A 23358-nucleotide genomic window follows, 5' to 3' on the forward strand; every position below is an offset into this window, starting at 1 on the left:
AAAAGAAATTTTAACTTCAGTTGCTAATGTCTAATTAGGACACTAAAAATCAGGAGTTCCCACTGGGTTTCATTTAAAAGTTTTATTCTTAGTCTGAATTCTAGTAGTTTTGTTACCAAAGCAAAGCTTCTTCATTCTATCTGTTGGGGGAAAAAAAAAGTGTTGGTATTAGAAATTAATCTAAATGGAAAACCAGAAACCATAAAACTCTTAGAAGAAAACATAGGTGGAATACTCTTTGACATAAATTGTAGCAATGTATTTTTTTTTTTTGGTCTCCTAAAGCAAAGGAAACAAAAGCAAAAATAAATGAATGGAACCCAATTAAACTTAAAAACTTTTGCACAGCAAAGAAAACCAACAACAAAACAAAAAGACAACCTACTGAATGGGAAAAAGTATTTGCAAATGATATGATTGATAAGGGGTTAATATCCAAAATATATAAACAGCTCATACAACTCAACATCAAAAAAACAACCAGATTAAAAGATAGACAGATGACCTGAATAGACATTTTTCCAAAGAAGATATACAGATGGCCAATAGGCACATGAAAAGATGCTCAACATCACTAATCATCAGGGAAATGCAAATCAAAACCACAATGAGGTATCAACCCCCATCTGTCAGAATGGCTATCATCAAAAAGTCTACAAATAACAAGTGTTGGCAAGGATGTGGACAAAAGAGAACCCTTGTACACTGTTGGTGGGAATGTGAATTGGTGCAGCCACTATGGGAAACAGTATGGAGGTTCCTCAAAAAACTAAAAATAGAACTACCATATGACCCAGCAATTCCACTCCAATTTATCCAAAAAAAACAAAAACAAAAACACTAATTCAAAAAGATACGTGCACCACAATGTTCATAGCAGCACTATTTACAATTGCCAAGATATGGAAGCAACCTAACTGTCCATCAACAGATGAATGGATAAAGAAGATGTTATTTATATATATATATTGGGTTGGGCAAAAAGTTCGTTCAGGTTTTTCCACCCAAACAGTTTTTTTTTGGCCACCCCAACACACACACACACACACACACACACACAATGGAATACTACTCAGCCATAAAAAAGAATGAAATTTTGCCATTTGCAACAACATGGATATTGTTGGAGGGTCTTAGATGCTAAGTGAAATAAGACAGAAAGATAAGGTGAAGGGGCAAGATATAAGAGATACAAACTACTATGAATAAAATAAGCTACAAGGATATATTGTACAGGGACTTTCCTGGTGGCACAGTGGTTAAGAATCCTCCTGCCGATGCAGGGGAGGTGGGTTCGATCCCTGGTCCAGAAAGATCCCACAGGCCGTGGAACAACTAAGCCCGTGCGCCACAACTACTGAGCCTGCGCTCTAGAGCCCGTGCGCCGCAACTACAAAAGCCGGCAAACCTAGAGCCCGTGCTCCGCAACAAGAGAAGCCATTGAAATGAGAAGTTCTTCCCCAAAACGAAGAGTAGCCCCTGCTCACCGCAACTAGAGAAAGCCCGTGCGCAGCAACGAAAACCCAGTGCAGCCAAAAATAAATTAAAAAGTTTTAAAAAAACCGATTAATCTAAGGACTGTGTAATGAAATTGATTAAAAAGCAGCCCCCAAACAAAGAGCATTTATTTTAGAAAGAACACCCGAACTTTCAGTTATTAAAAATATACATTGTTAAGTGATGGAAATTCAGTATGATTCAGTAATAGCCCCATGAGGTAGGGACTACCGTCTACTCCATTTCACAGAGACGTTAAATGTATTCAGCCTCACACAAGTAGTAAGATGCAGACCCAGGCAGTCTGATTGCTGAGCTTGTGCACATCACCACTTTGATACTTGTACGTAGTATCTGTGCCATCATATGGTCATCGTGGTAGCATAACCACACACAACTGGATTATTATCACTTATTTGAATTGTCTGTATGCAAGGTAGCACCTTCAAAAGCATTTAAATCAAACAGCATCACAAAATCTAGAGTCTGGGCTATTTGCCTCAGTTCTCTTAGGGCTTCATTGCCTTTCTATGACTAAAACAATTACATGCTACTGATGGCAACTTAATAAAATGCTTTAAAGACCCCAAATAAAATTATAGCCTTACTTTCTATTATAGTGACAGGTTTTACTATTATATTAATTATAAATTGAAGAGAAGTATTGAATTCAAGTACTACACAACAAAAGTATCTCAGTCAAGCAAAAAAGTAAAAAATTTTGACATCATTTGAAATGTCTTTTTGATGTGTGCTAGGGACGCTCACAAGGGCTTCTGTGCTACCGTTGACCTGGAATACACGATACTGAGAGGCATCAAGTAAAGATTTAGAGAGACTGCTCGGTAACGAGGCATAGGAGTAAGTCACGCTTACTGGAAATATTTTTTAAACCTGGATTGGCAAGGTCCCTGCAATTCTGTAAAACATATTTGTATAATTACAGGCTTACAGACATTGATCCAAAAATCTACGAATCCTAAGAAAATGTCAGTGGAGAAATAAAATGCGGAAACGAAACCAAATGAAAGTGTTAGAACAGTCAATACATAATTGCTTTTATTAACTTACAATGTGACTCTATTAGAAGGGAGATTGTTACTTGACTATTACTAATGAGATGCAAAAGACATGCAAGTCTTCTCTGTATCAAAAAAAAAATTAAAAAAAGCCAAAAATCCTGACACTGATGGTTTGCATGAAAATCAAGCAAAAGAATTTATTGTGAGATCAATAAACCTCTTGTATCCCAGCAAGAAAAGGAGGCAGCACACATAAATGAGCCACTGTCTAGGAACTAAAAGGCACCAGTTGGAGCCACAGGAAGAAAATATGTTCTCAAGATGATGTGAACAGAACTGAGAATGGGGTTGGAGAGTTACAAAGTAAATATGGACATGAGATGTTTCCACTCTGATAGATTTGAATCTTTGTTTCCTGTTGACAGGTGGGACCCAACGGACATAAAGTCACTGACATCATGTAAGATCTGCACTTGTCTTTCCGACTCTAAAACAGGCTCTGTATCTGGGGTCCTGATACAGGCTTCTAAGGTTCTAGGAGCCCCCTGAAATAGGGAACAAAATTTTGCGTGTGTGTGTGTATTTTTCTGCTGAGAATGTCCCATAGCTTTCCTCAGAGTCTCAAAAGTTTCATGACCCCCAAAAAAGGTTAAAGGTGACTATAGTTAAAATACTGCAGTAGGGAAATATAGTCTTTACTTGACAGAATATGTCAGGAAAAGAGAAATATGGTCACTCTGTCTTCTGCTTATACTTTGTAAAAGTGAACATGAAGGCTGTCAATAGCTGTGAAAGGTGAAAACTGGATCATGATTTAAATTGCCTCTTTTTGGTCATTCTTTTGATATTAAATTGAAGAGACATTCTGGGATTCTGTTTTTAGACTTAGTTTTGTCAGGATGGGATGGTAGAAGGCCAGTCTAGATTAATTAACAATCAGATTTATGCAACGTTTAAAGAATTTCAACTCATTAAAAAAAAAGGATTGATTTTATTATTTATGTATTTATTTATTTTTTGGTCACGCCCTTGGCAGTGAAAGCACAGAGTCCTAACCACTGGACCGCCAGGGAATTCCCAAAAGATTGATTTTAAATAGAGATAAACAGTTGGATTAGCCACCTAGGTAGCTGGCTAGGTGGATGGATGAATGAGAAATACGCAACCCAATGTTATCAAAGAGCCTAAGGGAACTGCCTTATGCAGTGGGATATCCCAGCAACTCTCCTCCTCATCCCCATCTGCCCCCACCCTCACACACACCACCAGGTAGCACCCAGACTCACCACATAGTAACGAGGGCTTTGCGCTCTCAGGCCTCTGCTTGTTTACCTGAGCACCCACAGACCTGGCAGTTTTGCTCTTGTTTTTCCCTGAGAACCAATCAATGGATGCTGAACCTTAAATCTTCCAGAGGCAAATCTCTCTGTGCTCTTGAGATGACATCTTCCTCTGAGATCAATCAGTTCAGGCCCAGGTGACTGGTACTCCACAGACCTGCTGGGGCCAAATGTTTTTGACACTCTTGTAGCCTGATAAGGATCCCTGCAATCCCTAGTCGTTGCCCAAGATTCAGACACCCACACTGATTCTTTTCTGTAATCTCTCCCTAAGACTGTTTCTTGAATTTGTCTTTCCTGACTCAACCTCCCACTTCTCCCTTCTACACTTTTTCTGCTGTGACCTCTATAAGCACCAGTTCATGATTTATCAACTACCCTACTTCTCAAGTCTGCATTGAAGTTTCCTTTACTTTCTACCTTAACTGAAACCTGGCTTTCCTCTGAGGATATGGTTTCACCTGCAGCCATTCTGAGAGGAAGTTTCATATTGTCTATGAACCTCAGAGTTGCGAGATGGGATTTGAGTCCTTTTCGCTCACTGCCATTATTATTTTTTTTTTTTCTGCTTTTTAAAAATTCTTTTACAGAGGTGGACTCATACTACATATGAGGTTTTATAAATGTACTGTTTCAAATTTATTTATTTATTTTAGGCCCCGCCATGTGGCATGTGGCACCTGGTTCCCTGACCAGGGATTAAACCCGCACACCCTGCATTGGGAGTGCGGAGTCTTAACCGCTGGACCACCAGGGAAGTCCCACTGCCACTACTCTTTTTTTTTTTTTTAATATTTATTCATTTATTTGGCTGTGCCAGGTCTTAGTTGCGGCGTGTGGGATCTTTAGTTGCAGCATGCGAACTCTCAGTTGTGCATGTGGGGGTGTAGTTCCTTGACCAGGGATCGAACATGGGCCCCGTGCATTGGGAGCGAGGAGTCTTAGCCACTGGACCACTGCCATTACTGCCATTACTCTTGAATAAAAGCTCTCATGTCTCCAAGCCTCAAGTCTATCTCTCCTATCCTCTACTCCCCGTTTATTGCCAAACTCCACTTCTGGCCACTCCCCTCAATCACAGTGTCTTTGTTCTTACCTAAGTCCTCCCAGCTTCCTGAGTAACTCCAACGTCTATGTGGATGGTTTGTGCACTACCTCATCAGCAACAGAACCTTGTCTCTAGAGGCTTCTACCGTACCTTTATGGTCAGCACTTGAGGTTACCTAAGAACATCTGAAGCCATAGATTGGAACATCCCACTCAGAGGAGAAGGCCTCCTTGAAACTATGATAGAAAACCAAGAAGCCATAGAAGAAAAAATTGAAAAATAGCAAGCTGGGGAAAATATTTGCAAACTAATTTACAGAAAAAGAATTCTCTTTCTCAATTAGGACCTCATATAAATCAATGAAAAATACTAATAACCCAGTGAAAAAAATGAACAGCTCATAGAAAAGTCAATACAAATGCATCTTTCAAAAAAATGTACTCAACCTCACACGTAATAAGAAACACAAATTTAAAACTACAATGAGATACTGCTTTCTCATTGACAATTAGGAAGGATCAAAATACTTAAGAATATGTGTGTAGGCTACGTATGAGAAAAGAGACACTTTCAAAACTACGGAGAGTGTATTGCTCTTTATGGAGAGCAATATGGCAACATCTATCACAATTACAATGCATGGCTCTTTTGACCCAGAAATTCCACTTCTATATATATATATGTATCTGTGGTGTTCTATGAAGAAAGAAAGAAAGGAAGGAAGAAAGGAAGAAAAGAGAAAGAAAGAAAGAAAAAAAAAGAATCAAGAAGATTGGAAGTTCTATGTTTAAGATAAAAAAGAAAGTAAGGTGCAGGACAGGCAGTTAAATGATACAATTTGTGTAAAAATAAATAGAAAATGCTTTTATAATGCATGGACTATCTCTGGGAATAAATACAGAAGCTGATGGTTGTATTTGTCTCTGGGGAGGGGTCTGGGGAACAGTTAGGAGGAGACTGTATCCTTTAGCGTCCCAGCAGGAAACTGAAGGCACATGCAAACTGGATATTTTGAGGACCATTTAATAAAAGGGCTATTTACAAAAATGCAGAACCCCAGGCCTAGCAACAGCAGGAAGCCATTACCAGCCCTCCGGCTGAAGGAGAAATGTGTGGACTTAGTTCCTGAAACCCACAGAGGGAGCCACGTGAAGAGAGACACAGCATGGGGCAACTCTGCAGGAAAAGATACTAAGGGTTTGTCATCCCTTCCTTACTCCCCTCCGGTCCTCCGATCTCCATCACAGGCAAGCTCCACGACAGCAGCTTGGGTACCCACAACCACTGCTGTCCTTCACGAAGGTCAGCATCTGGGGCAAGGAGCAGGGTGCATCCGGAGGTGACATTGGTGTGTATGGGGGGATATCTGGGTAGAAATTGACTTTTCATTGTATTCTTCTCTGTAGCTTTTGAATTTTGTACTGTGTTTATGTATTAATATTAAAAATAATGCATGTGATCCCTTTTTAAAAAGAATGGAGAAATATTTATTACCCTCTCTGACGATCAACCTTTGCTTCCTCCTTTCACAGCCGAATTCATTGTGGGTGTTTTCTGCACTTACTATCCCACCTTCATTTTTCAAGCCTGGCTTCTGACCCCCTGACTTGAAAGTGCTCACCTGCCAAGGTCAGTAATGTCTACGCTGCTGGGCTAAATTTATTTTACTTGACTTGTTAGGAGCATATGATGCGATTGATCCCATCTCACACTTTCTTGAGACACCCTCTTCCCTTGGCTTCTGCGGCCCTACACCTGTCCGGCTTCCCTCCTGGCCTCTCTTTCCTTCTCAGTTTCCTGGATGGTCCTCTCTTCCTCTGGCCATCCTCTAACTGTGGTGTTCTCAGGGCTCTGTCCTTGGCCCCGTCTCTTCTCACTTAGCATTCACCCTCACATTCTCATGTCTACCCTTTAATGACCCCCACCTATCTCATTCCCAGGCCCAAAGCTCTTTTCTAAACCCACACATTCTGTTGCCATTGGGCATCTCCACTTAGGCATTCAATAGGCTGTTAGGGGCTGAACTGTGTCTCCCTAAAATCCATATGTTGAAGTTCTAATGGTCCAGTACCTAAAAATGTGACTGTAGGGCTTCCCTGGTGGCGCAGTGGTTGAGAGTCTGCCTGCCAATGCAGGGGACACGGGTTCGAGCCCTGGTCTGGGAGGATCCCACATGCCGTGGAGCAACTGGGCCCGTGAGCCACAATTACTGAGCCTGCGCGTCTGGAGCCTGTGCTCCCAACAAGAGAGGCTGCGATAATGAGAGGCCCGCGCACCGCGATGAAGAATGGCTCCCGCTTGCCACAACTGGAGAAAGCGCTCACACAGAAACGAAGACCCAACACAGCCAAAAATAAATAAATAAATAAATAAATTTAAAAAAAAAAATAAAAAAATAAAAATGTGACTGTATTTGGAGGTAGTACCTTCAAAGGGATAATTAAGGTAAAATGAGGTCATTAGGGTGGTTGTAATCCAATATGACTGATGCCCTTAGATAAAGAGGAGATTAGGACACAAACGTACAGAGCAAAGACCATATAAAGACACAGGGAGAAGATGGCCATTAACAAGCTAAGGAGAGAGGCCTTAGAAGAAATCAACCCTGACAACAGCTTGATCTCAGACACCTAGCCTCCAGAACTGTGAGGAAATAAATTTCTGTTATTTAAGCCACCCAGTCTGTGGTACTTTGTTACAGCAGCCCTAGCACACTAATGCACTGCCCAAGCTAAAAATCTTCCAAACCCTTTCATGACCCACCTTCTTAATTGCCCCTCACTTATCTGAGCCTGGTTATTATTTGAATATCTTTTCTCAGCATCAAGTCAATCTTCAGGAAATGTTTTCTGAGTGTTGCATACTGATTAATAAAATGCCCAAGTCCAGTGGATCAGAAAGTAGATAGGCAAAGTCACCTTATGGTGACAACAAGCTTCCAGCTATAATGTTGGATATCTGGGTAGGGGAGTATTAGATCTCTTCTCCACAAGTCAAGCCAAGAAAGCAGAAGCTTTACAGTAAAATTCAGGGTAACATTATCAAGTAAACTGTTTATTTTTTGAATGATACAGAGAAATTTTAATAAAATAACATTAAATTTCATTATATAAAACCAGCAATAATGCTAACATCACATCCACCTTTTTTATTTTTTTATTGTATTTATTTGTTTATTTGGTTGCTCTGGGTCTCAGTTATGGGAGGCAGGCTCCTTAGTTGCGGCAGGCAGGCTCCTTAGTTGTGGCTCCAGGGCTCCTTAGTTGCAGCTCGCCGGCTCCTTAGTTGCAGCACGTGGGCTCCTTAGTTGTGGCATGTATGTGGGATCTAGTTCCCTGACCAGGGATCGAACCCGGGCCCTCTGCATGGGGAGCGCAGAGTCTTATCCACTGTGCCACCAGTGAATCCCCCATCCACTTATTACTACAAGAGCAGGATCTTAAATCTCTTAAGCTATATTTTGAAGCATGAAGTATAACATTCTTGTGAAAATGTTTTCCAGGATAAAAGAAACTTATAAAATATTTTATTCACTTGTTTATGCTCTTTGTGTTGGTTCGTGAAAAAAGGTGCCATGATATCACTACTCCCCCAGGATACTCTGTCTTCTCCCTCTTCTCCGTCTAACGCCCTACCCCCACTTCTCCTGCCCCGTGGCTTCCGCCCTCAGCTCCTATCACTTGAGCATCAGATCAACTTCTCATAAGGCATATGCATTATTCTCTGTTCTAATTGCTTTTCTTGAGTCTTGATTCATTTTCTTTCCATTTCTGATTCTACTGCTGCTCCAACCCTTTTATCTGTGTGTCTAGTGTCCAGACTCAGCAAGAATGGTGACTTAATTGGGTTGGTTAGGAACCATCCCACATGGGGTTCTGTCTCTTTGGGGCAGAGTTTTTGTTTTTATTTTCTTTTTTTTTTGTGCTTCATTTTTTTTTTTCTCTTTTAAACATCTTTATTGGAGTATAATTGCTTTACAATAGTGTGTTAGTTTTTGCTTTATAACAAAGTGAATCAGCTATATGTATACATTTATCTCCTCCCTCCTGCATCTCCCTCCCACCCTCCCTATCCCACCCCTCTGGGTGGACACAGAGCACCGAGCTGAACTCCCTGTGCTATGCGGCTGCTTCCCACTAACTAGCTATTTTACACTGGGTAGTGTATATATGTACATGCCACTCTGGGGCAGAGTTTTTGATGCCTCTCATAAGCTAGTGTTCTAGACCACTGATAATCAAAGTGTGGTCTGGCTTCACCTGGAAGCTTGTTAGAAATGCAGAATCTCAGACCTCACCCCAGAACTCCTGAGTCAGAATTTGCATGTGAACAAGATCCCCAGTGATTCGCATACACAGTAATGTTTGAGAAACACTGATCTAATTGTCCCTTTTGATCATTGTAGCAGATTCCCAGATGATACATATACAATGTTTGGGAAGCACTGATTTATTTGTCCCTTGTCGTATCATTATGGCCAGGCTGCAGAGTGACATGACACAGGCATAGCCATATCTGCGTAAGGAATGGTCTAAATCTACCTTTCTCAAAAGGTGATAGCATAACAGGCAGGCGTTTGAGGCTTTGTAGTCATTGGATTTAGACGTGGTTCAGAAGACTGAGCCACAGACTGATGGCCTAAAGAGGAAATACCATGAACAGCACTCCAGCACTGGTACCTGGGATGAGAGCCATTGTAGGTGGTGGAAAGCCCAAAGGGCTGCTGGTGTGGGACACATGGGGTTTGAATCCTGGCTCTATCATTACCTAGCTCTGGGACTTGAGCTTGTTAACTTACCTCTCTGAGCCTCAGTTTTCTCATTTGTGAAATAGGGATGCCAATAGTTATTTAACACAGATTGTTCTGGCGAGTTACTGAAAAATGTATCATCACTAGACAGACAGGTGTTCAATAAATATTAGCCCCTTCCTTTTTTTTTTTTTTCTCTCTTGTAATACCTCAATAGTTAGTAAAACAAGGTTCTTGAAAAAAAAATAACAACAAGATGCCTCTAGCTTGGAGCTAATGTCATGGTTATGACGCCAAGGCTCTCAGAATTGGTGGTGGTGGTGGGAGGGGTGGAGTAAAGATGCTCACTCTGGCTCCCCAGGTCTTCATACCATCTCACTAGGTCCTCATGGCTGGACCTAGACACTCAGGCCAATAATTAGGTACAAACGGATATTCTTTGAATACTGGCTCAACATTTAAAGAGAGCATAGGCTGATGCCATGGGGGAAGAACAATGGAGAATCCGTGGTGCCAGTGCTCCTTGCCCCTCTCTGCACAGGGCCTTTAGTTCGGATCCCAAACCTGTCCACTCTGCTTCCTATGCGGCCTCCTGCTCCCTCTCCCCGGAAGACAGTCTGGTGACCACCTCTGTGTCTCCAGCAGGCCCTTGGGTTCCACTCCTTGCAACCTGCTCGTGGAAGGTTCACTTCCAACCGCACACTCTGCTTCTTGCTGAGAGGTCCCATAAACGTCTGCAGGGGTGTTTGAGACCCCTCACGTGCTGGTGCTTGGGCGCCAGCCTGGCTGGCCCCTGCCCTTATCTGGTGGGGGCTGGCACCACGCCCCACATTATTAGCTGTAGGACCGCCCTCACTGCCTGTTCTAAGGGGCTGGGGCGGCAGGGGAAGTAGAAGGGCGTGTCCCCCTTCACTCCAATGTCGGCTCTCTCATGCAAAAGCGTGGAGGCTTCTTATATCCATCCTTTCACCTTAAGAGTGATAACCGCCTCCCCCCCCCCCCCCCCCGCCACTTGAATGTTTTTTCAATTCCTTCAAACGATTTTAAACTATCCATGCTCTTGCTAAAATGTGTGTGTACATCATACACTTGTATGAAGCACAGCCCTATTCTTTGTACGTAGGAACTTTTAAAAATGAAGTTAAAGAGAAGAAAATTGATCACATACACACACACACATCCACGTTTGACAGATTTTCTGCACCGAAAAGGAAAGGAAAAACAACAACAACACCCCACATTCCCTGAGTTCCCTGATAATGATTTCCAAGGGGAAAGACTAGGACTTGGGCTGCGTCTGTCGGAGGGGAAATCGCTCTAGAGTACATTTTTGTTGTTATTTATCAAACCAGACATCTCTCCGTGGGCACACTGCCGAGACTTAGGTAACTGTGTAATGTGATAAGTGTTTTTATGAGTTATGCAAAGACACAGCGCTTTCCTGACGGCCGGAGCAACGTAATTCGCGACCTTGTCCGGGCCCCGATTCCCGGCTCGCGCGGGGCGGTGTCTCTGCCCGAGCTCCGCGCGGCCGCAGGTGAGTCCTGCGCACGCCCCGCTCTCGCGCCTGCGGGAGGGGCTGGAGCGGAGGCGGAGGACGGGCCGGGGGTGGCGGTGGGGGACGGAGATCCGGGCCCGACTGCAGCTTCCTCCGGGGGGAGCCGCATTTCCAGCCACGTCCGCAGCCCTGCCCTCGCGCGCCGAGCCGTTCCCGGCCGTGCCGCCTGGAGGCGCGGAGCCCGCCCGGCTCGCCCAGCCCTGCAGCTCCGGCCGGGGCGGAGGCCGCCGGACCGCGGAGATGCGGGGCGGGGGCAGGGCGCGGGGTAGGTGACTTTATCCCGCCTCTGTTTCCCTGCCCCAGGGAGCAATGACATCACGCGGCCTTCTCCCGGCGCCGACACAAAGAGCGGCGCGGAGAGGCCGCTGCGGGGGGAGCCGGCGGCCGCCGCTGCCGCCCCGGGCCCCGGGGCCCCGCCGGCCAGGCCCGCCGTCCGCGGCCCGCGCCCTCCGTCTTCCTCCGCCGCCGCCTCGGTCGCCGCCGCCCGCGCCGCCCGCACCGCCAGCGCGCCGCTGAGCCCGCGCCCGGCCGCGCCGGCCCCTTCCCATGCGGGCGGCGCGGGCCCTGGGAGGGGCGCCCGCAGCCAGCCGCGCAGCATGCACTGGGGGGTTGGCTTTGCCTCGTCCAGGCCGTGCGTGGTGGATCTGAGCTGGAACCAGAGCGTCTCCTTCTTCGGCTGGTGGGCCGGGTCCGAGGAGCCCTTCTCCTTTTATGGGGACATCATCGCTTTCCCTTTGCAGGATTACGGTGGGATCATGGCAGGGCTGGGCTCCGATCCCTGGTGGAAGAAAACCCTTTACTTGACCGGGGGAGCTTTGCTGGCCGCAGCTGCGTATCTGCTCCACGAACTCCTGGTCATTAGGTGAGCCGGAGAGAGGGCCCCGCGCAGGGGCGCAGAGAGGGACACCTGGCCAGGGCAGGGTTGGCGCGAGGGGGGACCCGTGCCAGCCCCTCGGTCACAACGCCCAAACGCCCGAGTCCTGTCCTTCCCTTTCGCCAGAGGCAGTCCGTGGTCACCTGGCCGTGAGGGGCAGTTTGGAGTTGACAGGAGAATTAAACTGGTACTGGGAGGGAAAAACACTTGTCTCCCTATCATTCGGTGCTAAAAGCAAAAATTCTCTGGGCTGTTATGGAGCATAATAGTCTGTTAGGAAGATCTTAACTGCAGTGTGTTTGCAACAATAGAATTAGGTCCTGCAGAAATACTAAGTTACATTTTTATGCAATGCCCTATTTGTTTATAGATGATAATGCTGGGATATTAACCACTAACCTCATCTTTTACTTAGAGGTTAGTTCTCCACTGTCCATCCCCAAGTGTCAACATCATCAAAAGGCTGAAATTGCAAAAGCTCCAGAGACCTCTGGGTCCCTGTTAGGGATGCACAGCGGAGTGTGCAATTTTGATGCAGCCTTAACCCGGTTATGTGCTAATCTGGTATCTAAAGCTAAGCGCACAAGCTTCAGGTTTAAATGCCATTGTTGTGCGAACAGGAGGAGATCCGAGGACTGAACTAGCACATGGGCCTGCATGGGAGTTGCCCCAGGCCCTAAACAGTTGCCTCTGCCGCCTGCCGCAGAATGTTTACAGGATTGACTTGGGAATACCAGAAAATGGAGGCCCCTGCTGTTGGTACATCCAGCCGGACATGAGATCTTTGTTTGAGTAGAATAATGCCATAGGCTGCCGGGACCAGTGGTTTGGCTAATTGATACGTCAATTTACGGTTAAAATTTCCATGCGTTTGAGCCCTCTGTCACTGGGGGGAGGACCAGGAAAGAGCAGTTTTCAATAGCTCAGAATGTCCCTCTTGGCCAATATTTTCTAAAGAGTGAGAAAATGTGTCTTCCTGTCTTCTTCCCGTGGGGGAATCCTACACAATAGGTTTATAAACAAAGACAGTGATAGGTGACCTTTAACAGGCCTGCAGGGATTCCAAGAGGACACTGTAGCAGCCTAACAGGTATTTTGAATATTTTTAGTCTCAGAGACTGGAAATCATTTAGGTCTGGGGAAATGTATTGTCTTTAATAATTGGGAAGTTTTATTTTAAGCTTATCATTGAATTCTCTCACTTAGCACAGTGTCTTGAATCTAGTTGAACCAAATTAAAAAAATTAAGTGAATTATTTCTTTAGATTATTTTATATATTTTCCAGTTTTAGAACTCTACTTCAAGCTAGGTTTCAAGCCATATGGGAAACGAAAACATTTGTGCAGTGCTTGAAATGGTAACCCAGTTGTTCTGAAATTCATATTCCAGTCCAAAGCCTTTGGAGGATTCCGAACCATGTGGCTTCTCACCGGTCTTCCACTTTGAGGAGGGAGTGAGGCACAGCTTCACAGGACTGAGTCTCAAACTTGCTTAAATGACCTTGCAGAAATGGGGAGGCGGGTGGGGGAGCTCAGAGTTGACCTTGGGAGCAGGCCACGCCCTGGTAGATGTGGTCTCTGCGCCCAGAAGAGCCCGCTGCCCACTTGGACACTTATTTGAAAAAGTGTTTTTAATCCTTGGTTTATTCACTTTTGTTTCTTGACAGATGTTTACATTGAGTTGGGAAACCGTGTTGTAATGCAGATAATAAACAAATGGCTGCCTGTTTTTGAGCCCTTAATAGGGGGCTCTGCTTAGAAGTGCTTTACCTATGTGATTGCATTTAACCTTCGCAACTGCCAACTGCTGTTGAATGCTTGATCTCCATTTCTTAGATGAGGAAATTTAGGCTGATAGAGGTTAAGCAATTCACCCAAGATCCCGTAATAAGAGTAGTAGGATCCAGATTCAAATCTGAGAATGTGTGTCTGCGGAGCCCGCACTTCTACTACTTTCTCCTAACAAGTACCAATTCTGGAATAAGTTTTGATGGCGGAGAGGAAGAGAACTGGGGCATTGCTCAGGGAAGACAAGTCTGTGGCACAGACCTGAGTTTTTGACAACCGCTAGGGGCACAGAGGGCATAGGGGAAGAAGACCAAGGAAAATGCGGCACTGGGATTTGGAGGTTACGCGATAGAGACCTTCACTTGACGGGAAGTCTAAGTTTCAGTTGTCTGTGTAGTTTAGGCAAAACACAAAACAATCTGAAATATGTGGGATGGAAAATCCATCTTGAAATGGCTACGCTGTCTGAGTTCACTGGCAATCATATTCTTCACCACGGTACTTGGATTTCCTGCTGCGTAGACTTAATCTATGGGTACATCTCCAGAGTGGAAAGTAAAGTTGACAGGTAAGAATTATTTAGGAAGTTTAATTAATGAGTATAATAACCAAAGTAGGTATTTTGGATTTTACTCATATTTTTCCCATCACAGTATTTTTAAAGAAATAGAGTCCTAGCCCTTTACTTTATTCTCCCCTAGTGGAGAGAGCCTTGCAGCTCTCTTAAATTCAGTCCAGCATTTGGAAATGTGTTGTTTGTAAACTGAATGACCCAGGAATGACTTGTTACCCATAGCTTGTTTGTACTTTAGGCACATGGGCTCAGCCTGCCCTAGAAAACTTAGGGAATCAGAGCAGCCCATGGGTCATGTGATCTCTATAAACTAACAGCCCATCAGCCGTACACAGAGGCATGGTCATCTGTGATATCCTTCATCATGGGAGTAGGGGCTAGTCTTGCTGCTTGACAGGTGTTCTCTTAGACAGTCCTCACTATAAGGGCACTTTATAAAATATAGCTGTCCAGATTACCTGCTCCTCTGGTCCTAAATTACAGAGAGAGCTTCCTGACCTTGAGGGAGGGCTCTGGAGCCAGATTGGGTTCAAATTCACTCTGCCTTTAACCAACCATGTAACCTTGGACCTGAGAGTAAGCTTGGTTACTCAGTTTTCTCATCTGTGAAATGGAAATAATAATAGTAGCCTTCCTCACAGAGGTGATTACATGAATTAACACATGTGAAATGCTTAGCCAGAGTTCGACGTTATAGTGAGCATTCAATAAAAGTTGGCCATCATTAATTATTACAGACTTTCATCAGAAAGTTCCAGGCTTGCATGGTCTGAGTCAAACCAGCTGCTTTAATAAAATTAACTGAGGTATTGCCCATTTTTGGTGTAGTCGAAGTGCTTAAGAGCTTGGGAACTAGCGTTATTAACGACTTGATCTTAAATTGGTATTCCTTGGGCAAGTTATTTAACCTCTCTGAGCTTCAGTTTCCTTGTCTACTGTAAAATATAAGTATGATATAATATTCTAAATTTAAACTATAACAATATCCACTCTGTAGTGGTACTATCAGAATGAAATAATTTAATATGTATGATGTACACAAAGTCATTGGCATATGCTGGTCACATCCATTCTTATTATGACATGGCCCAAGTTAACCATCAGAATTAGATTGTTCTGGCCAGTGGAGCAGGGGATTTTACATTTATCTCCTCTCTTTCAGTTCTTAAATTTTTTGCCTGGCTAATTTACATGAAATTACCACTCTGAGTTGAATTACTTGACTGGACAAAGTCAGTTAATTGTCAAGTCTACAGTTTGCACTTTTTAGAAACGTGGTCTAAGTGGCTTCTTAATTTTAGTATCTGACCTCCCAAACATTTCATCTAAGTGGAAACCTTTGTTTCATAGCAAGTATTGTCAGAAGACAGCAAATATTTTTATTCTTTTGACTAGTATTTTCAAAATTAGTCATTCTTAACTCTTAAAGTGGAAAGGGCGCTCCGGTGGTAAACTTCTCCAAGAGAGTTTGTTTAACTGAACGGGGTTTCTGCAGGAAGCGGGCATCGTTGTGATGATGATATGAAGAGCTTGCCCTTGCTTGCTTGGGTACAAGGAAGTACACGAGGATTACACGAGGAACAGTGTGAGGGAACCAGAGGCTTAGGGAAGGCCAAGGGGAAGAGGGAGGTTTATCTGACTGGGAAATGGTTGGGTAGAGTGAAAGGTGGAAGTTGCAAAAGGTTCCCGAATGTGGTGTATGAGTGCCACTGTTTGGAATGAGATTTTGTAGTTTAAGGGGATAAGACCATGTCTCTTTGAATGAGAATAAAGTCCACCACTTAATGCTTGATAGCTCACCAAATGTTTACAGATATTATCTTATTTAGTTCTCGAGATAATTGACGCAGAATTGGTACTGTCCTCACTTTCCAAATGAGAGAGGAGGAGAGGTCTTGGGTGATGTGGCCAATAGGAAGTAGGGCTTGCACTTGACCCCAGGTATCCAGAAGTGGAATCCAGCGTTTGATCTCCTACATGGTGGCTATTGAAAAACTCTACCAGGGAAGTCCTCACCACCCAGAAAAGTAGCCAAAGGAAAAGATAGATGTGTGGCTGAGACAGAAGAAAGGGAAAAGGCAGGGGTACTGGGATATATGCTGTGTGGTGAAAGTGGGGAACCTGTGAAGGTAGAGAGGAGGAGAGAGCACCAGAAGCCAGGTTCCTCGGCACCACAGGTGAAAGGTCAGGTGAGGGCGTGGATAGTTTGGAAGAGGGACCAGAATATTCAGAGTCTCAGATTCCCTGCAGACTTGAGTCGTGGTAGAGCAAATCTGCACTGTTATTCCAAGGTCCTGTGGATGAATAGACTGTTTCATGGTACAGTCTCGTGGTCAAGAACATAGGCTCTGACTACATGGTTTAGTCCAAGTTCTGCCATTTACTAGTAATGGGACTTTGGGCAAGTTTATTCTCTGTGCCTCGGTTTCCTCATCTACAAAACATGGATAACGGTAGTACCTACCTCAAAAGGTTATTGTGAAGATTAAATGAGATAATACCCGTGAAGCCCTCAGAACAATGCCTGATGCACAGTAAGCACAGCATATCTTTTTTTATCCATCCAACTTGTCCCTGGCAGGTAGACATAGCCAGCTGGAGAAGAGGTGGACCTATACCAGAAAGTACACATCCTGCCCATAGGCCACAGGTACCAGAAAGAGGTTGACATGTAGTTACTCTCCTGAGCCCTTGCAGTTATGGTAATAGCAGAGTTTGTGAGGTTCTCTCGTGTTTTGACCAAGCTTTCCCCCTCTAAGTGCTTGTTGGTGAGGTAAGCCCCTGTGACAAACAGACCTGCTTGTTCATTGAGGAGCTACAGCCCAGCAGGGGCCTCTAAGGAACTAAGGGAACTGCATGTGTAACACGTGGATTGTTCTTTTTTTTCTGTTTTGGTTTTGACAGGAAACAGCAAGAGATTGACTCCAAAGATGCTATTATTTTGCATCAGTTTGCAAGACCTAACAATGGTGTCCCCAGTTTATCTCCTTTCTGTTTGAAAATGGAAACTTATTTAAGGATGGCTGACTTACCCTATCAGGTACTTTTGTGCAAATATGTTTTATCCTCGTGGCAGCAATATTGGCTAGGGGGGAAGTACTTAATCTCACAGGGTGGGAAGGGCTCGCTCTTGGTGCCAGAGGGGTGGGTATGAAAGCAGCGGTGCCCAGTCCTTAGTAGATACTTAGGAGACTTGATTCCAATCTGTTGATTTTTACATCCAATTTAACGAGTGATCACAAGGGTCTGGACTTTCGTAGCGTTCAGGGCCATGTTATTTTTTCCTGACATAGAGTTAGTTTGGCCTACTGGGAACCTATAAATAAACGTGAGCCTGATGTGGTTCTTTCCTTTAGGTTTCTATTTGTTGGAAGCATTATATTTATCTCTTATGAATCCTGGGGACGAACGTCCAGCAGGCCACCAAAGAGATGTTTGTAGATTTTGTGAGAGTTTTTCCTACTGCTTCATTGTTCCGTTTGGGTGACTTTCAGGGAAGCACTTGCTCATTTCAGCCTTAGAGAGGGAACAGAGGAATGAATGCGTTTAAAATATAAATTTTTCTCTGAGTAATGCTTGAGCTTTGTCTCACAAATTTGACAGGTTGCGTTTTCATTGTCATTCAATTATATTTTTTTAAAAAATTCCCTTATGTTTTTCTTTTTCACCTAAGTTCCAGTCATAGGCATTAAAAAAAACTTTGATTTTTGTTATTGTTTTTTAATTTTATGGTCAAAGCAGGTAGTCTTTGTGATATTAATTCCTTGGAATTTACTGACATTTTAGCCTTGTGTATGGCTACTTGTTTATAAACGTTGAAAATAGAGACATATTCCCTGGGAGTAGAGCTCTCGCTTTATCTACTTGTTTGAGCATGTTTAGTGTATTGTTTAGACCTGTTATATCTCTGTTTTTTTAAATTTAGTTTTTTAAATTAAAAAAATTATTTTATTTTATTTATTTATTTTTGGCTGCATTGGGTCTTTGTTGCTGCACGCGGGCTTTCTCTAGTTGCGGCGAGTGGGGGCTACTCTTTGTTGTGGTGCGCGGGCTTCTCATTGCGGTTGGCTTCTCTTGTTGTGGAGCACGGGCTCTAGGCATGCAGGCTCAGTAGTTGCGGCTTGCGGGCTCCAGAGCGCAGGCTCAGTAGTTGTGGCGCATGGGCTTAGCTGCTCCACAGCATGGCATCTTCCTGAACCAGGGCTTGAACCCCCGTGTCCCCTGCATTGGCAGGCGGATTCTTAACCACTGCGCCACCAGGGAAGCGCCTCTCTTTATTTTTTGTCTGCCTCTTCTAGCAGTTTCTGGAAGGATTGGGTTAAAATATTCAAGTGTATTTGTTGATTTCTCTCTTTTCCTGCCATTCTGTCAGTTCTTGCTTTAGGTAAGAGTATGCATCTATTCGAGGTTATATTGTTAGGTCCATATAATATGAAAGATCACATCTTTTACTGTTTTATTTCTTTTTCTGGCATATAGTACCCATCTTTGTCCCTTATGATTTTTTTAACCTTGAATTCTGTATTATCAGGTATTCAGATCGATTCTCCAGCTTTCTTTTGGTTCATATTTGTTTGGGATATCTTTCTTCATCCTCTTTCTCTATTATTATTACTTTTTTTGGTATTTGTCTCTTGTAGGCAATGTATTAGTTATAGCCAATCGGAGAGTCCTTAATTGGTGAGTTTAATCCATTTCACTTGCAATGAATATTTTATTAGGACATATTTCTAACATGTTATTTAATATTTTTCTCCTTACTATACTTTGTTTTTATTTTTTCTCATTTCCTGCTTTCTAATAGGTAAAAATATTTTTCTTGTCATTTAAAAACAAATTCTATTTTTGTTGTTATGGCGGTTGCTCTTAAGATCCAAATTTGTGTTTATTTATCCCCACTCACTTCTTATATGGGTCAAAATCTGTGCTTTCCCTCTAATACTACAAGTCTGTTAGTAGGTTTGCGTGAACCTTGGGTCTCTTTCTTCCCAGGGCTTATCCCAGGTGTGTTGCTGTTATCTAATATTTTAATTCTGGAATTTTGGAAATCCTTTCTCTTTTTATGGTCCTTTTTTAGGCCAGAAAACTTACTAAGTTATTTGACTAACTTTATTTCCCATATATCTTATCCTACAGGATTTATTTATCTTTTTATATGAGTACATCCTTGATGAATATTTTGAATGAGCCTTTATGGGGCAAACTTTCAGTGGCTTTGCACGCCCAAGAACATCTTTATTATGCCGCACATTTTATACTTCTATGTCCAAAGTTCATTTCCTTCAGTGCTTTGAAAATATTACTCCATTGTCTTTTTGGTTTGCTGTTGCTATTGAAAAGTCTGATGTTAATCTGGCTCTTTTTCTTTCTCTCTGGAAGCTTTTAGAATTCACATTGAATCTCAACATTCTTTTTTTTTTTTTAATCTCAACATTCTTAAATGTCATCATAACTGGCTTGGTGTGGGTCTTCATGTATCTTGTCTGGTCCTTTATAAACTCTTTTCACCTGAAGTCTTTAATCTCTTTTTAATTCTAAGAAATTATCGATGTTCTTCACATGTTTCCTTTTTTAAAAAAAAAATTTATTTCTTATTTATTTATTTTTGGCTGCATTGGGTCTTCATCGCTGCTCGCGCGCTTTCTCTAGTTGCAGTGAGCAGGGGCTACTCTTCGTCGTGGCACGCGGGCTTCTCATTGCGGTGGCTTCTCTTGTTGCGGAGCACAGGCTCTAGGCATGCGGGCTTCAGTAGTTGTGGCACGCGGGCTCAGTAGTTGTGGCTCGCGGGCTCTAGAGCGCAGGCTCAGTAGTTGTGGCGCACGGGCTTAGTTGCTCCTCGGCATGTGGGATCTTCCCGGACCAGGGCTTGAACCCGTGTCCCCTGCATTGGCAGGTGGATTCTTAACCACTGCGCCACCAGGGAAGCCCTCCTTTTCTTTTTTGTTTGTTTGTTTCCCCTTCTTCTTTTCTATTCCTGATTATCTGGATCCTGGAATCTCTGGTATTATTTTCTGTGTTTCTGAACCTATCTCTTTATTCTTTTCTTCTTCCTTCTTGGAGAATTCGTCTCTCTGAGCTTCCATTGTATCCCTCTGTTCTCTTCTTGTATCCATCCTATTATTTATCTCATCCATTGTGTTTAACTTCTACATTTTTCTACGTAATATTTTCCCTTGGTTTGTATTACAATCTCTTTCTTTATCCCTTGGAGGATATTTCTTATGCTAATTAAATTTTTCGGTCTGTCCCAATCATTCTGCCTCATGTTGTATATATTATCTATTGCCCTTCTCTTACAGTAACTGTACCCCTCAGGTGTCTAGTTATTTTGGTTTGAGGTCTCCTTTTACCAGGGGTGTCAGCTTCCCTGCCCAGGAGTTTGCACGGGGCAAAGGCTAAAGCTTAGGACACAGGTTGTGTACCTCTGAAGGAGTTTAAGAAAAGTAAGGAGGTGAGACCCAGGCATCCCCACACCACCGTGGTTCCTCCAGTTTGCTGCCACTTCTCCAAATGGCTCCCACTGGTCAGGGGTTCACCTTTAAGCTCTTACAAAGAAGCAGCATAGGGAGGGGGTGGTCTTCTTAGCAGGAAACAGAGCAGCTGGGAGGTTGGAGGGGGAAGGTTCCTCACCCAGCCAGGGTTTTGGCACCCTGTTAATGATATTACCCCCCAAGTCCCGCCTCCCCATGGCCTGTGCTTTCTGAGCTGGTTTCTGTACAGAAGAGGGCATGGGGGTGACAGTGAGGCTCCTAAGGCAGTGCTGGGACAGTTGAATGACATGCTCAGCTTGGTAAGTGGTCCTCTGGGAATATGGCACTGAATCTGGACTTCAGTTAGGGGATCTGACAGGCATGAGGTGTTTGGGGAACAGAAAAAGGGTCTTTATTTATGACGGGGAACTGGAATGCAAGGGGTCAGTCTGGACAGAGAAGCAGGGAGGTTATTCAGGACTTTCTAAGCCAGCAATGGAGGAGAAAATAGCAAAAGACCAGACAAGGCTTGAATCATCTACATACATTGGATGGGATTTGAGAGATCCTTGTTCAGCTCGGCATTGGCTGTCAGCACTTGAAGGTGTGTGTCACTGAGGGACTCACGTTGAAGGAAGAGACTGCTCACTGCGGCTGCCTGCCTCTGGGCCGTTGTCACTCCCCACCAGATTGCTGCATTTAGCCAGGACAGCTTTGGGGCAATTAGGGCCCCAAACCTGAGTTTTGTGCGCTGCAGCCTCTGGTGGCTTTCTGGATCTCCTGTGCCCCCCACCCTTGATGAAGTCCTCTTGCCGTTGGCAACGGCTGCAACAGCTGCCAGGCTGTGCTGCCCTTTCCTTTCTTGCCTTCAAGCCATCAAGCACTGATTGCCCCAGCCTTGTCTCTGCCAGCAGCCTAACACCTCTGGTCATGTTTCAGAGCATGTTGCTGCACTGTTACGCAGTAACAGTGCATATACTGCTTTTAGTTAGTGTAACTGGAACAACTGGATACACGCCTTGCTATGAAGCCTGGAGAGGCTTTCGAGAAGGGGACTGCTTACCCCCTTCCAAAATTAGTATTGCTTGTTAAGTATATTTTTTAGGAAAGGAGTGTTTTTTTCTTCTGTGAGGTCTCTATGGAAAAGAGATGAAGGGAGCATTCAGCAGGGTAGGTAACAGGAAAATGGTCCTATGGTTTAGAAAGGGATGCCCTGAGCCCCCGGGGAGGGGAGCGGGGGAGTGGGTGGCGTTGGGGTGGGGGGAGGGACGGTGCCTTGAGACCCGTGTGCCGTCAGCGAGGGTTTGTGTGCATGCAGGTGGTTCCTGGGAAGTGCTGGTGGGGCTCATCGCTTGGAGGATGAGTAGAGAGGTATTCTGTCATAGACCCAGGGAGCTCTACCCTCCGCCCCTTCTGTGCCCTGTACCTTTTAAAAAAAAATTAAAATGTCATCCTCCTAAGAGCACAACTTTATATTTGAAGCTTTTTTATTTTTTAACAAAAATGAGACGGGGTAAGTATTTGATGACCATTAGTAGGAACTCACAAGGGTTTTCTTAAAAAGCCTGATGTGTTGGTTAAAATCAGAATATAAATATTGGTGGGTCAATTTTTAAAAGTTTTCATTTTGTTATAATTATAGATTCATAGGAAGTTGCAAAAAAGAAGTCCTGCAGGAGTCCTGCAGATATGGCTAATTTTTTTTCAGACCAAAAACGGATTTACCGTTTTTTTGTTTTTTGTTTTTTCCTGATTACATATAGATGACATAAGGTCCTTATAAGAATTTCAAACACTACAGAAAAGTGTAACGGGAAAATGAAAATCGCCTGACATCCTACTCGCTGGAGATTATCATCACTAATTCTTCCGACCATCTTTCCATACTTGTCTTTAGACATACATACATAAAGACATCGTTTGCCATAACTGGTTGTATAAGAAGCATGTATTTGACACAATCATTCTTTTTAAATACGAGAAAGAAAAAAGAAGGAAAATGGCTCCTTTGGAACTCTCTGCTTTGGCTCTTAGCCCTAACTTCTTTTTTTTTAAATTTATTTATTTTATTTATGTATTTAATTTTTGAATTTTATTTTAAATTTTTTTATACAGCAGGTTCTTATTAGTCATCCATTTTATACACATCAGTGTATACATGTCAATCCCAGTCGCCCAATTCAGCACATCACCACCCCACCCCACCGCGGTTTTCCCCCCTTGGTGTCCATACGTTTGTTCTCTACATCTGTGTCTCAATTTCTGCCCTGCAAACCGGTTCATCTGTACCATTTTTCTAGGTTCCACATACATGCATTAATATACGATATTTGTTTTTCTCTTTCTGACTTACTTCACTCTGTATGACAGTCTCTAGAAACATCCACGTCTCAATAAATGACCCAGTATTGTTCCTTCTTAGGGCTGAGTAGCATTC

General features: G+C 43.6%; 1 protein-coding gene across 5 annotated transcripts in view; it reads left to right on the forward strand.

Moving 5' to 3' along the window:
• Positions 1–11070: 11070 nt before the first annotated feature.
• Positions 11071–23358, forward strand: part of FAXC (failed axon connections homolog, metaxin like GST domain containing) — a 73802-nt gene continuing 61514 nt past the window's right edge. The window contains exons 1-4 of one of the 5 annotated variants that reach the window (XM_068551422.1): positions 11147–11194; positions 11956–12077; positions 14275–14445; positions 17356–17491. In XM_068551422.1, the coding sequence (XP_068407523.1) occupies positions 11971–12077; positions 14275–14445; positions 17356–17491 (414 nt within the window). In that variant the 5' untranslated portion in view covers positions 11147–11194; positions 11956–11970. Of the gene's footprint in view, positions 11481–11775; positions 12078–14274; positions 14446–17355; positions 17492–23358 lie in introns of those variants that run through there. The other 4 variants (XM_068551420.1, XM_068551419.1, XM_068551424.1 and 1 more) reach the window with 4 other exon arrangements.

Source organism: Eschrichtius robustus, chromosome 9 (assembly GCF_028021215.1).
Source record: "Eschrichtius robustus isolate mEscRob2 chromosome 9, mEscRob2.pri, whole genome shotgun sequence".
Taxonomy (NCBI): Eukaryota; Metazoa; Chordata; class Mammalia; order Artiodactyla; family Eschrichtiidae; genus Eschrichtius; species Eschrichtius robustus.